Below are 19695 nucleotides of genomic sequence, written 5' to 3'. Positions count from 1 at the left end.
TGCTTTGACCTCTTTCTCCCCTCTCTCTCCAGATGAAATCTCGCGTCTTGTGACGGCCGGCCGCCCAACAACCTGCCCACTTGACCCTATCCCCTCCTCTCTTCTCCAGACCATTTCCGGAGACCTTCTCCCCTTCCTCACCTCGCTCATCAACTCATCCTTGACCGCTGGCTACGTCCCTTCCGTCTTCAAGAGAGCGAGAGTTGCACCCCTTCTGAAAAAACCTACACTCGATCCCTCCGATGTCAACAACTACAGACCAGTATCCCTTCTTTCTTTTCTCTCCAAAACTCCTGAGCGTGCCGTCCTTGGCCAGCTCTCCTGCTATCTCTCTCAGAATGACCTTCTTGATCCTAATCAGTCAGGTTTCAAGACTGGGCATTCAACTGAGACTGCTCTTCTCTGTGTCACGGAGGCTCTCCGCACTGCTAAAGCTAACTCTCTCTCTGCTGCCTTTGATACTGTGAACCATCAGATCCTCCTCTCCACCCTCTCCGAGTTGGGCATCTCCGGCGCGGCCCACGCTTGGATTGCGTCCTACCTGACAGGTCGCTCCTACCAGGTGGCGTGGCGAGAATCTGTCTCCGCACCATGCGCTCTCACCACTGGTGTCCCCCAGGGCTCTGTTCTAGGCCCTCTCCTATTCTCGCTATACACCAAGTCACTTGGCTCTGTCATATCCTCACATGGTCTCTCCTATCATTGCTATGCAGACGACACACAATTAATCTTCTCCTTTCCCCCTTCTGATAACCAGGCGGCGAATCGCATCTCTGCATGTCTGTCAGACATATCAGTGTGGATGACGGATCACCAGCTCAAGCTGAACCTCGGCAAGACGGAGCTGCTCTTCCTCCCGGGGAAGGACTGCCCGTTCCATGATCTCGCCATCACGGTTGACAACTCCCTTCTGTCCTCCTCCCAGAGTGCTAAGAACCTTGGCGTGATCCTGGACAACACCCTGTCGTTCTCCACTAACATCAAGGCGGTGACCCGATCCTGTAGGTTCATGCTCTACAACATTCGCAGAGTACGACCCTGCCTCACACAGGAAGCGGCGCAGGTCCTAATCCAGGCACTTGTCATCTCCCGTCTGGATTACTGCAACTCGCTGTTGGCTGGGCTCCCTGCCTGTGCCATTAAACCCCTACAACTCATCCAGAACGCCGCAGCCCGTCTGGTGTTCAACCTTCCCAAGTTCTCTCACGTCACCCCGCTCCTCCGCTCTCTCCACTGGCTTCCAGTTGAAGCTCGCATCCGCTACAAGACCATGGTGATTGCCTACGGAGCTGTGAAGGGAACGGCACCTCCATACCTTCAGGCTCTGATCAGGCCCTACACCCAAACAAGGGCACTGCGTTCATCCACCACTGGCCTTCTGGCCCCCCTACCTCTGAGGAAGCACAGTTCCCGCTCAGCCCAGTCAAAACTGTTCGCTGCTCTGGCACCCCAATGGTGGAACAAGCTCCCTCACGACGCCAGGACAGCGGAGTCAATCACCACCTTCCGGAGACACCTGAAACCCCACCTCTTTAAGGAATACCTAGGATAGGATAAAGTAATCCTTCTACCCCCCCCTTAAAAGATTTAGATGCACTATTGTAAAGTGGTTGTTCCACTGGATATCATAAGGTGAATGCACCAATTTGTAAGTCGCTCTGGATAAGAGCGTCTGCTAAATGACTTAAATGTAATGTAAATGTAAGTTGGAAATCGTAAATTCAACAATGAGTCGTTTGGAAGGAATAGGTGGCTAACTGCAAGCGTTGTAAAGAAACCACTAACATTAGCCTGCTACTCAATGGAGTGGCTGAGTTTTTTTTCTGAGTTACCACCATAAATCCAGAGAATGCCAGACTTTGATGACATAATTTGCCTACAAAGGCCACCTTCACAAGGTGAGTCCAAAAATGTCTTGTATGCTGTTGCATAAATTATTAAATATGCCAGGGATAAATGTATACTGTGGCTAAGAAATTAATACTAAGTGTATGTTGTGTAGTAAGCTGTTAGTAGTCCATGTGCCTCACCCTAATAATTTGGTCTATTTTCACCTCTTAAATCGCCTACTGTTCTAACTTGGTGGTGCACGTCGTCGCTTGCTCATTGTCTTAATCGCCTCTTATGCCATAATTTGTACATCTCAATTGTCAGTAGAAACCATATTTAAGCAAGTCAGCCATATCAGCTGTTTTTTAAAAGGCAGTAAATGAGGCTGAATGAACCGTAGCAGTACTAAGGTGTAGGCCCTAACAGTTTGTCACTGTTTCAGTGCAATTAATGTATTGTTTAGTGTTGTGTTGTGGCTTTGCTGACATGCATCCCACATTTTTTTGTTGTTTGCCCCACAAAGATTTACATGCTAAAATCGCCACTGGGTGGGCCTATGCCATCCCATGGCTTTGCCCCTGCCCAGTCATGTGAAATTCATAGATTAGGGCCTAATGAATGTATTTTAATTGATTGATTTCCTTCTATGAACTATAACTCAGTGAAATCTTAGAAATTGTTGCATGTTGCGTTTATATTTTGTTCCGGTTACGATCCAGGTGTGCAAAGCCCTTAGATACTTACCCAGAAACACTCATAGCTTTAATCACTGCCAAAGGAGTGAATGCTTTATGAAAATTAGATATTTCTGTATTTCATTTTCAATAAATGTACAATTTCTAAAAACATGTTTTCACTTTGGGGCATTGTGTGTAGATAGGTGAGATTTTTGAATTTATGTAATCCATTTTGAATTCAGGCTGTAACACAACAAAATGTGGCATAAGTCAAGGGGTATGAATACTTTCTGATGGCACTTTAGCTACTCCAGTGTTTATAATTAATGTATAAATAAATACAGTGAAACTCTTGGCGATGTATTCATCTCTGTCTGTCTGTCATTACACATCAGGTCCAGAAAGCGCAGACGCACATTCTCCTGACACAGATAGCACACAGGATAATACACATCTAATAAGACGGTGCACCCACCAGTGTTCTCATCAACCTCCAATATATGTGAACAGCACCTCGAGGTCAGCGAGGTGTGTCGCCGCCCTCGTCTGTGATGCAGTTGTACCTCAAGTCCAGACCTGTCAATCAACAACACACCTGGAATAACAACACACGTGTGCATCTCAATATCTCGACTTCCTCTACCTGCACTGATCAGAGAGAACGAGACAGGTGAAAACATGATATCCCCGTGCTTCCATGCGTTCACCTATCCTATTCACTCACTTCTCAGAGCAGATGGATGTTCCCACTTGAGGCTTGTGTTAGAATGCAGCCAATACAAGCTATGTGTTGTCTCAACAGTAAACATGACCTAGCTACCTGTAACTGAGTCGTTGTCTCAGAGGGGTCTGGACCGTTTGAGTGTGATGTTTCTACGGAATGCAGACAGACATGCTGGGGTTGGTCAAACTCCTGAAGGAAAAGTGAACGCCAGTACAAGAAGTTGCTTTTGCGGCTAGAAAATGAACTGCATGATGCTGCGAACCTACCCTGCCTTCCCCTCCATCTCACGCAGGACTTCTAAAATGTATCTATTGGCTGGTAGTTGTTTTTCTTGGCAGATAGATTAGTAAACAAACTTCTGTAATATTACCCATAGTAGAGAGACGAGGCTAGCTGCGAATATAAAAAACACCAGGCCTAGGACGAGAATAAAATGTTTACGTTCCTATGGCAACAGGCGCTGGGAAAACGGAAGGGGAAACGGGCGCCAACACTCATTACAATTAATTCTCTGAAATTGTTTTTTAAAAAATCAACAGTATTTAAAAACGTTAACTCTCTTTAATCCACAATGATGTGAAATTGCATCCTAGTGGTGCATCTATAAATATACTGAAATGTTGTGGAAAGGATGAGAAAGCCCAGAGATTTCAGATATTTATTCCTCAGAATAAAGAATATAGCTGTTTATTTAAAGAAAAGAAAAAGTTGACTTTTCATAAATATCCATCCTATCTCAATATAACCTCTAGCTTATACATAAGCCCCATGTTACTGAGACGTGGGTTTAAAACCAGAACAATGAACAGAGAACCATCAGAGAAATGCAAGCCAGCATACGGTGAGAGCCTGGCTTTTCTGTGGGTACGTCCTCAGTGACTCTCACTTAACTATATACAGCAATTAAAAACATACCAGAAAAATAAAACACTTTTAGATCAGAGATGGAGAGAATTACATGACATATCAACGTTTGTCAACATCGCCACTACTCACACAGTTCTATATCTGACTACAGCTGATTCATATGTGATCCAGTCGAAACGGCAGACCGACTCCAAGCCTGAGAGAGTAACATTAGGGTCTGGGTTAGGGGTCAGAGTTGTTCAAGTCAGGGGTCAGGGCAGAGGTCGTTGTCCAATGTTCTAATGATGATGATCTGCTCTATATTTTCGGCGGGGGAGACTGGGGAAGAGAAGGAGAGGGAAGATGTATGCAGCTGCTCCACTAGAACACAGAGAGGGTTAGGGCTCAAGTTAGGGGTCGCGGGCTCAAGGTTGTCTGGTTCCTCGGGGTCGGGGTTGTCGGGTTCGGGGTTGTCAGGTTCCTCGGGTTCCTCGGGATCTGGGTTGTCTGGTTCCTCGAGCACAGGGCTGGGCGCGTCGCGGGAGATCATTCCCTGGTGATCAATAGGAATGTTGTGGAGGAGAGCACCTTCTGGAACATCCACTGGAGAACGAACACACACAAGTTAAAGAGATTGAACGAGATCTTAAGCACTTACAAACTTGAAACATATTGTACGCTTTGGAATTCGTAACATATCATGCGAATTGCAGAACGTAACATATCATACAAAATGGATGACGTACACAATAGTAAACAATTTTCAGGGGCCTGTTTTGGCTCGTGAGCACTACTTTCAAAACTACTAGCTGAAATTATACAAAACCTTTATAACATAGATACAGTGCATTCGGAAAGTATTCAGGACACCACCTTTTCTACATTTTGTTACGTTTTTTTTCCCTTATCAATCTACACACAATACCCCATAATGACGCATTATTGAAAATGTACATTTTAAAAAAAAACGGAAATTTGACATTTACATAAGTATTCAGACCCTTTACTCAGTACTTTTTTGAATTACATTTTGCAGCGATTACAGCTTTGAGTCTTCTTGGGTATGATGCTACAAGCTTAGCACACCTGTATTTGGGGAGTTTCTCCCATTCTTCTCTGCAGATCCTCTCAAGCGCTGTCAGGTTGGATGGGGAGCGTTGCTGCACAACTATTTTCAGGACTCTCCAGAGATGATCAATCGGGTTCAAGTCTGGGCTCTGGCTGGGCCACTCAAGGACACTCAAGAGACTTGTCCCGAAGCCACTCCTGTGTTGTCTTGGCTGTGTGCCTAGGGTCATTTTCCTGTTGGAATGTGAACCTTCGCCCCCAGTCTGAGGTCCTGAACGCTCTGGAGCAGGTTTTCATCAAGGATCTCACTCTTTCCCTCGATCCTGACTAGTCTCCCATTCCCTGCCGCTGAAAAACATCCACACAGCATGATGCTGCCATCGCCATGCTTCACCGTAGGGATGGTGCCATGTTTTCTCCAGACGTGACGCTTGGCATTCAGGCGAAAGAGTTCAATGTTGGTTTCATCAGACCAGAGCATCTTGTTTCTCATGGTCTGAGAGTCCTTTAGGTGCCTTTTGGCAAACTCCAAGTGGGCTGTCATGTGCCTTTTACTGAAGAGTGGCTTCCTTCTGGCCACTCTACCATAAAAGGCCTGATTGGTGGAGTTCTGCAGAGATGGTTGTCCTTCCATTATAGCCTGTAACGTAACAAAATGTGGAAAAGGTCTGAATACTTTCCGAATGCACTGTATATAGTGCCTTGCAAAAGTATTCAGAACCCTTGGATTTCTTCACATTTGATTGATTGATTGATTGATTGAGTTTATTTAATTTTTACAGGGACAGTGCACATTAATCAACGTTTCAGTAAAAGTGCCGGTTTTAGCCACCCGGCTAATTTTCAACCGCAGTCCCTGGGCAGGTTATTAAAAACAATTACAATATAGACAATCATTGAACAGTGAGCACACGCAGAGTAACATAGGACAAGCAAGACATAGCATACAGACAGAGCAACATAGGACAAGCAAGATGTAGCATACAGACAGAGCAACATAGAACAAAAAGCAACAAGACAAAATCCATAAAAGCAACAAAGTGTTTCCACACCTCACAAGCTACAGACAACAGACAACATTGTGTTAAAACGTTGGATTAAAATAGATAAGTATTCAGACCCTTTGTTTAGGCAAACCTAAATGAGTTCAGGAGTAAAATTTGGCTTAACAAATCACATATTAAGTTACATGGACTCACTGTGTGAAATGATAGGGGTTGACAATTTTTTTGCCAAAATGCAATTTGGATTTTTTTGTGTGTGCTATATTGACAGTAAATATAGCAATTATATGATAAGGGAACAACATTCCCACCTTTTTCATTGTCAATAATTCAATTTTGCTCATATTCTTGAGACACAAAAATCAACCAAATCTGCTAAATACTGTGATTGAAGAAAAATAGTTCAGGTTCATTATCATTTCTACCTGGTCTTAGTTGTTTAAATTCAGGCAATATATCATATCATATACACATATATACATATACATATTAGTACAAGTCAAAAGTTTGGACACACCTACTCATTCCAGGGATTTTCTTTATGTTTACTATTTACTAGAATAATAGTGAAGACAGCAAAACTATAAAATAACACATATGGAATCATGTAGTAACCAAAAAAGGGTTAAACAAATCTAAATATATTTCATATGAGATTCTTCAAAGTAGCCACCCTTTGCCTTGATGACAGCGTTGCACACTCTTGGCATTCTCTCAACCAGCTTCATGAGGTAGTCAACTGGAATGCATTTAAACTAACAGGTGTGCCTCGTTAAAATTAATTTGTGGAATTTCTTTCCCTCTTAACGCGTTTGAGCCAATCAGTTGTGTTGTGACAAGGTAGGGGTGGTATACAGAAGATATCCCTATTTGGTAAAAGACCAAGTCTGTATTATGGCAGGAACAGCTCAAATAAGCAAAGAGAAACGACGATCCATCATTACTTTAAGACATGGTCAGTCAATCCGGGAAATGTCAAGAACCTTGAAAGTTTCTTCAAGTGCAGTCACAAAACCCATCAAGCACTATAATGAAACTGTCTCTCAGGAGGACCGCCACAGGAAGACCCAGAGTTACTTCTGCTGCAGAGGGTAAGTTCATTAGAGTTAAGTGCACCACAGATTGCAGCCCAAATAAAAGCTTCACAGAGTTCAAGTAACAGACATCTCAAGATCAACTGTTCAGAGACTGCGTGAATCAGGCCTTCATGGTCCAATTTCTAAAATAGCACAAATATGAAGAGACTTGCTTGGGCCAAGAAACACGAGCAATGGACATTAGACCGGTGGAAATCTGTCCTTTGGTCTAATGAGTCCAAATTTGAGATTTTTGGTTTTTTATTTTAATTTTACTTACTTAATTTAACTAGGCAAGTCAGTTAAGAACAAATTCTTACTTTCAATGACGGCCTAGGAACAGTGGGTTAACTGCCTTGTTCAGGGGCAGAACGACAGATTTTTACCTTGTCAGCTCGGATTCAATCTTGCAACCTTTCGGTTACTAGTCCAACGCTCTAACCACTAGGCTACGTGCCGCCCCACGATTCTGGTTCTAACCACAGTGTCTTTGTGATACACAGAGTAGGTAAACGGATGATCACCGCATGTGTGGTTTCCACCGTGAAGCATGGAGAAGGGGGTATGATGGTGTGGGATGCTTTGCTGGTGACACTGTCTGTGATTTATTCATAAGGCACACTTAACCAGCATGGCTTCCACAGCATTCTGCAGTGATACGTCATCCCATCTGGTTAGCGCTTAGTGGGACTATCATTTGTTTTTCAACAGGACAATGACCCAACACACCTCCAGGCTGTGATGTCTTCATGGCCGAGCAGCCACACAAGTTCACCATGCACAGTGCCAAGCGTTGGCTGGAGTGGTGTAAAGCACGCTGCCATTGGACTCTGGAGCAGTGGAAACGCGTTCTCTGGAGTGATGAATCACGTTTCACCATCTGGCAGGCCCGACGGAGGAATCTGGGTTTGGCGGATGCCAGGAGAACGCTACCTGCCCGAATGCATAGTGCCAACTGTAGTTTGGTGGAGGAGGAATAATGGTCTGGGGTTGTTTTTCATGGTTTGGGCTAGGACCCTTAGTTCCATTGAAGGGAAATCTTAACACTGCAGCACACAATTACATTGTAGACAATTCTGTGCTTCCAACTATGTGGCAACAGTTTGGGGAAGGCCCTTTCATGTTTCAGCATGACAATGCCCCCGGGCACAAGGCGAGGTCCATAAAGAAACAATTTGTCGAGATCGGTGTGGAAGAACTTGACCGGCCTGCAGAGCCCTGTCCTCAACCGCATCAAACATCTTTGGGATAATTTTGGAACGCAGACTGCGAGCCAGACCTAATCACCCAACATCAGCGCCCGACCTCACTAATGATTTTGTAGCTGAATGGAAGCAAGTCCCCGCAGCAATGTTCCAACATCGAGTGGAAAGCCTTCCCAGAAGAGTGGAGGCTGTTATAGCAGTAAAGGGGGGACCAACTCCATTTTAATGCCCATGATTTTGGAATGAGATGTTTGACGAGCAGGTGTCCACATACTTTTGGTCATGTTCTGTGGGTATAATATATATATCACGACCCACCAGTTGAGAATCCCTGACCTAAATGACAGAGTAAAAAATAAAAATACAAATATACAGAATAAAAATATTCCAAAACATGCACCTTGTATGCAACAAGGCACCAGTAATACTGCAAAAAAAGACAGTAAAGGAACACACTTTTTGGTCTAAATGCAAAGCCTTATGTTTGGCGCAAATCCAACAACACATCACTGAGTAACTGCCTCCTTATTTTCAAGCATGGTGGTGGATGCATCACGGTATGGGTATGCTTGACATTGGTAAATACTGGGGAGTTTTTCAGGATAAAAAGAAACGGGATACAGATAAGCACAGGCCAAATTCCTAGAGGACTGGGAGAGGAAGTCACCTTTTAGCAGGCAATAACCTACAACACAAGGCCAAATCTACACTGGAGTTGCTTACCAAGAAGACAGTTAATGTTCCAAGTTACAGTTTAGAATTAAAACTCCTTGAGAATCTATGGCAAGTATTGAAAATCGCTGTATAGCCATGATCCCCAACATCTTTACAGAGCTTGAAGAATTTTGAAAAGAATAATGGCCAAATATTGCACAATCCAGTTGTGTAAAGCTCTTAGAGACTTACCCAAGAAGACTCACAGCTGTAATCGCTGCCAAATGTGCTTCTAACAAACATGTACGTATTCAGCTCCTTCAGTCAAGACGCGAATACTATATTTTAGTAATGACATTTTTAGATTAAAAAAATAAAACAAAAGTATTGTGTAGATTTTGGACAATGTATTTCTTTTTTAATCCCACTTTGTAACACAATAAAATGAAGAATAATTTTGCAAGGCAGTGTAGATGGTAAAAAAGATAGAAGACACAGACAGACAGAATCTCACCTAAGTGTTGTCTCTCTTGGTGTTTCTTCAGGCTGCTCATGCCAGCGTAGGTGTTTCCACACAGCTCACATGTCACACGCTGCTTAACAGCTGGATCTCCACCTACACACACACCACACATCCCCTCATTCTCTACAACTAGGGCCAGGACTCTTTCCTGGTCAAGTCACACAGTCATGAAAAGCAAAGGGCCATATCTATAATCTCCATATAAACTCCTTTATCAGTCTATCCCTTCTTCTTCATCCTCTTATTTACCTACACCTCTCTCTCCACTTCCCTCTCTCCAACCTCTCTCTCCAACCTCTATCTCCAACCTGTGTTTCCTCCTCACTCTGTCCAACCTGTTTCCTCCTCACTCTGTCCAACCTGTTTCCTCCTCACTCTGTCCAACCTGTGTTTCCTCCTCACTCTGTCCAACCTGTGTTTCCTCCTCACTCTGTCCAACCTGTGTTTCCTCCTCACTCTGTCCAACCTGTGTTTCCTCCTCACTCTGTCCAACCTGTGTTTCCTCCTCACTCTGTCCAACCTGTGTTTCCTCCTCACTCTGTCCAACCTGTGTTTCCTCCTCACTCTGTCCAACCTGTTTCCTCCTCACTCTGTCCAACCTGTGTTTCCTCCTCACTCTGTCCAACCTGTGTTTCCTCCTCACTCTGTCCAACCTGTGTTTCCTCCTCACTCTGTCCAACCTGTTTCCTCCTCACTCTGTCCAACCTGTTTCCTCCTCACTCTGTCCAACCTGTGTTTCCTCCTCACTCTGTCCAACCTGTGTTTCCTCCTCACTCTGTCCAACCTGTGTTTCCTCCTCACTCTGTCCAACCTGTGTTTCCTCCTCACTCTGTCCAACCTGTGTTTCCTCCTCACTCTGTCCAACCTGTGTTTCCTCCTCACTCTGTCCAACCTGTGTTTCCTCCTCACTCTGTCCAACCTGTGTTTCCTCCTCACTCTGTCCAACCTGTGTTTCCTCCTCACTCTGTCCAACCTGTGTTTCCTCCTCACTCTGTCCAACCTGCGTTTCCTCCTCACTCTGTCCAACCTGCGTTTCCTCCTCACTCTGTCCAACCTGTGTTTCCTCCTCACTCTGTCCAACCTGTGTTTCCTCCTCACTCTGTCCAACCTGTGTTTCCTCCTCACTCTGTCCAACCTGTGTTTCCTCCTCACTCTGTCCAACCTGTGTTTCCTCCTCACTCTGTCCAACCTGTGTTTCCTCCTCACTCTGTCCAACCTGTGTTTCCTCCTCACTCTGTCCAACCTGTGTTTCCTCCTCACTCTGTCCAACCTGTGTTTCCTCCTCACTCTGTCCAACCTGTGTTTCCTCCTCACTCTGTCCAACCTGTGTTTCCTCCTCACTCTGTCCAACCTGTGTTTCCTCCTCACTCTGTCCAACCTGTGTTTCCTCCTCACTCTGTCCAACCTGTGTTTCCTCCTCACTCTGTCCAACCTGCGTTTCCTCCTCACTCTGTCCAACCTGCTTCCTCCTCACTCTGTCCAACCTGTTTCCTCCTCACTCTGTCCAACCTGTGTTTCCTCCTCACTCTGTCCAACCTGTGTTTCCTCCTCACTCTGTCCAACCTGTGCTTCCTCCTCACTCTGTCCAACCTGTGTTTCCTCCTCACTCTGTCCAACCTGTGTTTCCTCCTCACTCTGTCCAACCTGTGTTTCCTCCTCACTCTGTCCAACCTGTGTTTCCTCCTCACTCTGTCCAACCTGTGTTTCCTCCTCACTCTGTCCAACCTGTTTCCTCCTCACTCTGTCCAACCTGTGTTTCCTCCTCACTCTGTCCAACCTGTTTCCTCCTCACTCTGTCCAACCTGTGTTTCCTCCTCACTCTCTCCACTCCAGGGCAGAAACCCTTCTAGAACACAGTAGATATACTAATAACTAACAGACAGTGATGGATTTGACAGCTGGACACTTCGCGCTTGTCACTCACTCACTCACTCACTCACTCCGTTGCTGTTACTATTTATTTGCCTAAGCTGCTCAACCATGTCACTCCTCACTTTAACGCATTCCATAGTCTATACTGTATACTCTTACTGTGATATATTGCAAACATGAATATTTTCTTATTTTACTACTTTTTATAACTTGTGTATTTGTTTTATAAATGTGTATTGCACGGTTGAGGAGCACTTGCAACTAAGCATTTCATTGTACCATTTACACCCTGTATCCAGTGCACGTGACCAAAACACTTTGATTTGATCTTTTCCCTTGGATAGATTCATGAAGTCAATGTTGTCGGTTCCCACGTGTGTGCGTTACGTAGACTCACCGGTGTGGATGCGAGAGTGTTTGTTGAGTTCTCGTTTGGTAATGAAGGCCCTCTGACACACCTGACATTCGTGTGGCGCTTCACCTGGAAAACACACGGACAACCACACATCAGAGTAGACAGGAGCCCATGCTCGCTCACACACACACTTCACTGGTAAGGTTTCTCTTTGCTTCAGTGGGTTACCTGTATGTTTGCGTTTGTGTGTGATGAGAGAAGAAGAGACGGAGAAGGCCATCCCACAGGTGTCACATTGGTAAGGTTTCTCTCCTGTGTGGATCCTCATGTGATAGGTCAGAGTGCTGGCCTGGGCAAAACCCTTCCCACACCTTTCACACACATACGGCTTCTCTCCACTGTGCTTCCTATATGGACACACACACACACACACACACACACACACACACACACACACACACACACACACACACACACACACACACACACACACACACACACACACACACACACACACACACACGAGATAGATGAACTCACATTCTGCTTCTCTCCACTGTGCTTCCTATATAGACACACAGATAAGTCTCTCACTGTTGCCGCTTGTTATAGACCCCTCCTCAGCCCCATCTGTGCCCTGGACACCATATGTGAATTAATTGCCCCCCATTTATCTTCAGAGTTAGTACTGTTAGGTGACCTAAACTGGGATATGCTTAACACCCCGGCCATCCTACAATCTAAGCTAGATGCCCTCAATCACAAACAAATTATCAAGGAACCTACCAGGTACAACCCTAAATCTGTAAACACGGGTACCCTCATAAATATGATCCTGACCAACCTGCCCTCTAAATACACCTCTGCGGTCTTCAACCAGGATCTCAGCGATCACTGCCTCATTGCCTGCGTCCGTAATGGGTCCGCGGTCAAACGACCACCCCTCATCACTGTCAAATGCTCCCTAAAACACTTCAGCGAGCAGGCCTTTCTAATTGACCTGGCCCGGGTATCCTGGAAGGATATTGATCTCATTCCATTAGTAGAGGATGCCTGGTTATTCTTTAAAAGTGCCTTCCTCACCATCTTAAATAAGCATGCCCCATTCAAAAAATGTGGAACTAAGAACAGATACTGCCCTTGACCAGCACAAAAACATCCTGTGGCATACCGCATTAGCATCGAATAGCCCCCGCGATATGCAACTTTTTAGGGAAGTTAGGAACCAATATACACAGGCAGTTAGGAAAGCAAAGGCTAGCTTTTTCAAACAGAAATTTGCATCCTGTAGCACAAACTCAAAAAAGTTCTAGGACACTAAGGTCCATGGAGAATAAGAGCACCTCCTCCCAGCTGCCCACTGCACCGAGGCTAGGAAACACTGTCACCACCGATAAATTTACGATAATCGAGAATTTCAATAAGCATGTTTCTACGGCTGGCCGTGCTTTCCACCTGGCTACCCCCAACAGCTCTGCCTCCCCCATTTCTCCTTCACCCAAATCCAGATAGCTGATGTTCTGAAAGAGCTACAAAATCTGGAGCCCTACAAAACAGCTGGGCTAGACAATCTGGACCCTCTCTTTCTAAAATTATCTGCTGCAATTGTTGCAACCCCTATTACTAGCCTGTTCAGCCTGTTCTGAGATCCCTAAAGATTGGAAAGCTGCCGCAGACCTATGTCTATCCTACCCTGCCTTTCTAAAGTCTTCGAAAGCCAAGTTGACAAACAGATCACCGACCATTTCGAATTCCACCATACCTTCTCCGCTATGCAATCTGGTTTCCGAGCTGGTCATGGGTGCACCTCAGCCACGCTCAAGGTCCTAAACGATATCATAACCGCCATCGATAAAAGACAGTACTGTGCAGTCGTTACCATCGACCTGGCCAAGGCTTTCGACTCGGTCAATCACCGCATTCTTATCGGCAGACTCGACAGCCTTGCTTTCTCAAATGACTGCCTCGCCTGGTTCATCAACTACTTCTCAGATAGAGTTCAGTGTGTCAAATCAGAGGGCCTGGACCTCTGGCAGTCTCTATGGGGGTGCCACAGGGTTCAATTCTCGGGCCGACTCTTTTCTCTGTATATATCAATGATGTCGCTCTTGCTGCTGGTGATTCTCTGATCTACTTCTACGCAGACGACACCATTCTGTTAGAGGTCGACCGTTTAATTTGCATGGCCGATTAATTAGGGCCGATTTCAAGTTTTCATAACAATTGGTAATCAGCATTTTTGGACGCCGATTATGGCCGATTATATTGCACTCCACGAGGAGACTGCGTGGCAGGCTGACCACCTGTTACGCGAGTGCAGCAAGGAGCCAGGGTAAGTTGCTAGCTAGCATTAAACTTATCTTATAAAAAACTGTCAATCTTAACATAATCACTAGTTAACTAGGGGCGGCAGGTAGCCTAGTGGTTAGAGCGTTGGACTAGTAACCGAAAGGTTGCAAGATCAAATCCCCGAGCTGACAAGGTAAAAATCTGTCGTTCTGCCCCTGAACAAGGCAGTTAACCAACTGTTCATTGAAAATAAGAATTTGTTCTTAACTGACTTGCCTAGTTAAATAAAGGTAAAAATAAAATAAAAACTACACATGGTTGATGATAGTTTATCTAGCTTGTCCTGCGTTGCATATAATCAATGCGGTGCCTGTTAATTTATCACTCTCTTGCGTTCTGTGCAAGCAGAGTCAGGGTATATGCAGCAGTTTGGGCCGCCGTAATGTTGTAATTGTCATTATTACAAATACCGATTAATCGGTATCGGCTTTTTTTGGTCATCCAATAATCGGCATCGCCTCTTTTTTTTGGGCCTCCAATAATCGGTATCGGCGTTGAAAAATCATAAATCGGTCAACCTCCACATTCTGTATACTTCTGGCCCTTCTTTGGACACTGCGTTAACAAACCTCCAGATGAGCTTCAATGCCATACAACACTCCTTCCATGGCCTCCAACTGCTCTAAAATGCAAGAAAAACTAAATGCATGCTCTTCAACCGATCGCTGCCCGCACCCGCCCGCCCGTCTAGCATCACTACTCTGGACGGTTCTAACTTAGAATATGTGGACAACTACAAATACCTAGGTGTCTGGTTAGACTATAAACTATCCTTCCAGACTCACATTAAGCATCTCCAATCCAAAATTAAATCTAGAATCGGCTTCCTATTTCGCAACAAAGCCTCCTTCACTTATGTTGCTAAACATAGCACGTTTTACGAGGGTATCCTACCGATCCTTGACTTCGGCAATGTCATTTACAAAATAGCCTCCAACACTCTACTCAGTAAATTTGATGTAGTCCCCATATACTACCCACCACTGTGACCTGTATGCTCTCGTTGGCTGGCCCTCGCTTCATATTCGTCGCCAAACCTACTGGCTCCAGGTCATCTATAAGTCTGTGCTCGGTAAAGCTCCGTCTTATCTCAGCTCACTGGTCACCATAGCAACACCCACCCGTAGCACACGCTCCAGCAGGTATATTTCACTGTTCATCCCAAAAGCCAACTCTTCCTTTGGCCGCCTTTCCTTCCAGTTCTCTGCTGCCAATGACTGGAACAAATTGCAAAAATCACTGCAGCTGGAGATTTACATCTCCCTCATTAACTTTAAGCATCAGCTGTCAGAGCAGCTTACCGATCATTGCACCTGTAGACAGCCCATCTGTAAATAGCCCACCCAACTACCTCATCCCCATATTGTTATTTTTTTGGGGTCTTTTGCACCCCGTATCTCTACTTGCACATCATCTGCTGCACAGTGTTAATGCTAAAATTGTAATTATTTCACCACTATGGCCTATTTATTGCCTTACCTCCCTAATCTTACTACATTTGCACACACTGTATATAGATTTTTGTATTGTGTTATTGACTGTACGTTTGTTTATCCAATGTGTAACTCTGTGTTTGTGTCGCACTGCTTTACTTTATCTTGGCCAGGTCGCAGTTGTAAATGAGAACTTGTTCTCAACTGGCCTACCTGGTTAAATAAAGGTGAAAAAAAAAGATAAACACAAATAGGTCTTCTTTCCACACAGTCCTACCTGCTGTGTATCTTGTAGTTAGATGAGGTAGCGAACTGCAGCCCACATTGTTCACAGGTGTAAGGCTTCTCTTCTCCATGGTACATTCTACAGTGAGCCACCAACTGACACTTCTGGGTAAAACCCTTGTCACACTGAGAACATGCAAACGGCTTCTCTCCTAGAAAGGCAGAGAGACAGTAAGGGTCCCACCTGTGTGTATGCTTGGTGTGTGTGTGTGTCTCACCTGTGTGTATGCTTGGTGTGTGTGTGTGTGTGTGTGTGTGTGTATCTCACCTGTGTGTATGCGGAGGTGAGTCTTGAGCTGGTTTCCCTGTGTGAAGGCTCTGGAACAGAAGAGACACTGGAAAGGTTTCACTCCTTTATGGATCCTCATGTGTCTCCTCAGACTACTGATCTCAGAGAACTCTTTGTTACACTCAGCACACACCGGCTTCACTTTCACCTGTTGGTTCTTCAACACAGCCTTCCCCTTGTCATCTCCCTCATCCCCCTCTCCATCGCTCGATCTGTTCTCCTTCCGTTTCCCTCTTCCTCTGCCCCTCCCTCGCTTTCCTCCTCTCCTCTCTCCACTACTCATCCTCTTCCTCTTGACAAGTTTCAGTGACGATGTGCTGAGGTCTGTCTGGTTCTCCTCGACGATCTGAGGGTCTGACGCTTCTAACAACAGATCCCTACCCCTTCCTCTCCCTCTCCCCCTGCCTCTCCCCCTGCCCCTCCCCCTGCCCCTCTGGGGCTGAGTGACTTTTGCGTCACCTGGGATGTCGTCATGGCTAGCTGATGTTTGGTTACTTGGCAAGGTTTGGTTTCCAGGTGAGGTCTGGTTTCTAGGTGTGGCCTTGGGCTTTCTTCCCTTCCTCTTCCTGGCTCCTCTCCGGGGGGATGTTGGGGGGCTTGGGGAGGGAGGGATGTACTCTGGATCTTCCCTCTCTTCCTCCTCCCCCCTCATTCCTTCCCTCTCCTCCTCTACCAAGCTCACTCCAGAAAGGCAGGACAGAGGTTCGATTGTCTCTGGGCTGGGGGGTAAGAGAGGGGAGGAGTGTGAGGGAGCGGAGGGGTTGTGTGGGGCTGATTCTATCCTCGTCTCCTGTCGGCTGTCTGTCTTGTCTTTCAGGAGACACTCCGCCTCCCTCATCCCCAGGAACACTGCCGCTCTCAGCACGGCCTCAGACCCCTCACTGTTATGGTCAACCACAGATCAACAAGAGAGCAATAACAACAATATTGTATTATACATAGTTATTGTGACACTAATATTGTGGTGTAGTCGTATTATTCAGGGGAATTGGTGAATAGTGGAGCTTACACACCTTTTGATTTGGTGAATAGTGTTTCCACACCTATTGCTAAATTAGCCTTGTACACACCAGTGTAGTGATGTACCGACCTGTCAGTGTGTAGTTCTCCAGTATAGATGTATTTCAGCAGGGTGTCCAGGGCCTGCTCACTGACAAACTCAGGGTTAAGGGTCGTGACCTGGTGACCTCTGTCAGGCAGTGCCGAGAAGAACCCGCTGAATGCCGCCAGGACATTACGGTGCGCTCGGAACAGTGTGTCACCCACAACGACTGTGATGTCACACAGAACGTTGCTTTCCCGCTGCCAACGCAGCTGCTCCAACAGGTGCTCGCTGTGGGCCTGCTGTGACATCACTGCTTCACGCCGGGGTCAAACTGCCTGGAGGATAATTCATTTCAATGAGGTTGTTTAACTATTAGTTCTTTACCTATACTAATAAAACTTTATGGCATAGGAGGTTGTGTGCTTGCAAGGTTGTTTCTGGTTAATATGAGTAATTTTTCACTGACAGTGCAGGCTAGGACAGGGCCAACATCAGACTGACAGTATTTAAAACGTTTCTCTTTTATGCTAATTGAATATATTACTACCAGTCTTTTAAAAACCTTGTCCCGTGTTACTATTTCACTTTTATTTAACTAGGCAAGTCAGTTAAGAACAAATTCTTATTTACAATGACGGCCTATCAAAAGGGCTCCTGCAGGGACAGGGGCCTGGGATTAAAATAAATAAATACAATAAAATATAGGACAAAACACACATCAAAACGAGACAACACTACATAAACAACAACATAGCAAGGCAGCAACACAAAACATGGTAGCAGCACAAAACATGGTACAAACATTAATGGGCACAGACAACAGCACAAAGGGCAAGAAGGTAGAGACAATAATACATCACACAAAGCAGCCACAACTGTCAGTAAGAGTGTCCATGATTGAGTCTTTGAATGAAGATATTGAGATAAAACTGTCCAGTTTGAGTGTTTGTTGCAGCTCGTTCCAGTCGCTAGCTGCAGCGAACTGAAAAGAGGAGCGACCCAGGGATCTGTGTGCTTTGGGGACCTTTATCAGAATGTGACTGGTAGAACAGGTGTTGTATGTAGAGAATGAGGGCTGCAATAGATATCTCAGATAGGGGAGAGTGAGGCCTAAGAGGGTTTTATAAATATACAGAGATGACCAGTTTACAGAGAAGTATAGAGTGCAGTGATGTGTCCTATAAGGAACATTGGTGGCAAGCATTCATCAAAAATATTTAAAACATTTGTACATGTCCATCTTTTCTCTACCAAAATATTTGTCTTATCTATTCATCTAGCTACTATTGCCATTGTTCTTGTTGGTTCTTTACTTGTCTCCCCCCAGCAGTATATAGCTACATTTACATAAATACACATACTCACCCTTTATAATAGCGTTATTGTTTGGTTGAAAATACCAGGTGTTGTTCTGTTGGGATAAAATGAAGTGATTGAAATGAATACACATTACGGAAACACTCATCTCATCATACTCTGTAGCTACACAGTAGATGCCAGAGTAACGTTAACGTTATGAAAATAAAAGTTCATCACAAATCCTACGATGGCTTACTGCACCCACTCCACGCAAATCAGCTACATTTTATTTTACCATGATTATATCAATGACATTGTGAATGATTTTTGATTCAATAACTATTCTTGTATACTGGGCAGATAAACGTTTATGGAGCTTGAAACCATTTACTTAATGTGAAGTTTAGCTAGGTTAGGCCCACTTGGTTATCGACGATGAGCGCACTAACGTTAATAACAAAGGGCTCTTATTTCGAAATGCGACGAGGAGTGCGCGGTAAACTGCGTGGGGAAGTTTTAAAATGACCGGGCATTCGGTTGCGTAATCACACGGATACATATAACATTAAAACATATTAAATGTAGAAATTAAGCACAGAAACGTGTGTAAAATGACAATACCTTATAATCCCTTTGATTGAGTAGCCATTTTATGATGACGTCACAGCATGACTAGTCTCGCGAAGTTTGGAACTAGAGAGCGATAGTATTTTATTTATTTATTTAATTGAACCTTTATGTAACTAGGCAAGTCAGTTAAGAACAAATTATTATTTACAATTACGGCCTACCAAAAGGCGTCCTGCGGGGACGGGGGCTGGGATTAAAAATAAATATAGGACAAAACACACATCACGACAAGAGAGACCTAAAACAACAACATAGCATGGTAGCTGCACAAAACATGGTACAAACATTATTGGGCACAGACAACAGTACAAAGGGCAAGGTAGAGACAACAATACATCACGCAAAGCAGCCACAACTGTCAGTAAGAGTGTCCATGATTGAGTCTTTGAATGAAGAGATTGAGATAAAACTTTGTTACAGCTCGTTCCAGTCGCTAGCTGCAGCGCCATAGTAATGGCGTATTTTGTGAATTTTGAAGCATATTTGTAATTTTAAACAAACGCTTCATAATTCATGAAGGTAACTTAAATT

At 44.8% G+C, this 19695-nt stretch overlaps 1 protein-coding gene across 3 annotated transcripts; it reads right to left on the bottom strand.

Moving 5' to 3' along the window:
- Nucleotides 1-3875: 3875 nt before the first annotated feature.
- Nucleotides 3876-19404, bottom strand: LOC106590491 (myoneurin). Of its 3 annotated transcripts, none has more exons than XM_014181577.2 (9): nucleotides 19156-19403; nucleotides 18601-18646; nucleotides 17281-17570; nucleotides 16170-17071; nucleotides 15894-16053; nucleotides 12063-12241; nucleotides 11877-11960; nucleotides 9599-9700; nucleotides 3876-4680 (listed from the first exon to the last, which is right to left on the bottom strand). In XM_014181577.2, exons 3-9 carry the CDS (start codon nucleotides 17541-17543, stop codon nucleotides 4343-4345), a joined length of 2028 nt encoding a protein of 675 aa, XP_014037052.1. In that variant the 5' UTR covers nucleotides 17544-17570; nucleotides 18601-18646; nucleotides 19156-19403; the 3' UTR covers nucleotides 3876-4342. The 3 variants fall into 3 exon arrangements, with proteins under 3 accessions (XP_014037052.1, XP_014037053.1, XP_045566712.1); XM_014181578.2 differs by having other exon boundaries at nucleotides 17281-17566; nucleotides 19156-19289; XM_045710756.1 differs by lacking the exons at nucleotides 3876-4680; nucleotides 9599-9700 and adding an exon at nucleotides 11341-11453 and having other exon boundaries at nucleotides 19156-19404.
- Between the last annotated feature and the right edge of the window lie 291 nt (nucleotides 19405-19695).

Source organism: Salmo salar, chromosome ssa29, assembly GCF_905237065.1.
Source record: "Salmo salar chromosome ssa29, Ssal_v3.1, whole genome shotgun sequence".
NCBI lineage: Eukaryota > Metazoa > Chordata > Actinopteri > Salmoniformes > Salmonidae > Salmo > Salmo salar.
This window is presented reverse-complemented; position numbering and strand designations above follow the sequence as displayed.

Coding starts and splice junctions, on each gene's coding strand:
- LOC106590491 (XM_014181577.2), bottom strand. CDS start 17,543: ATGTCACAGCAGGCCCACAGCGAGCACCTGTTGGAGCAGCTGCGTTGG. Junction 12,242..15,893: donor AACTACAAGATACACAGCAG/GTAGGACTGTGT, acceptor GTGTCCATATAG/GAAGCACAGTGGAGAGAAGC. Junction 4,681..9,598: donor CCAAGAGAGACAACACTTAG/GTGAGATTCTGT, acceptor TTCGTTCTCCAG/TGGATGTTCCAGAAGGTGCT.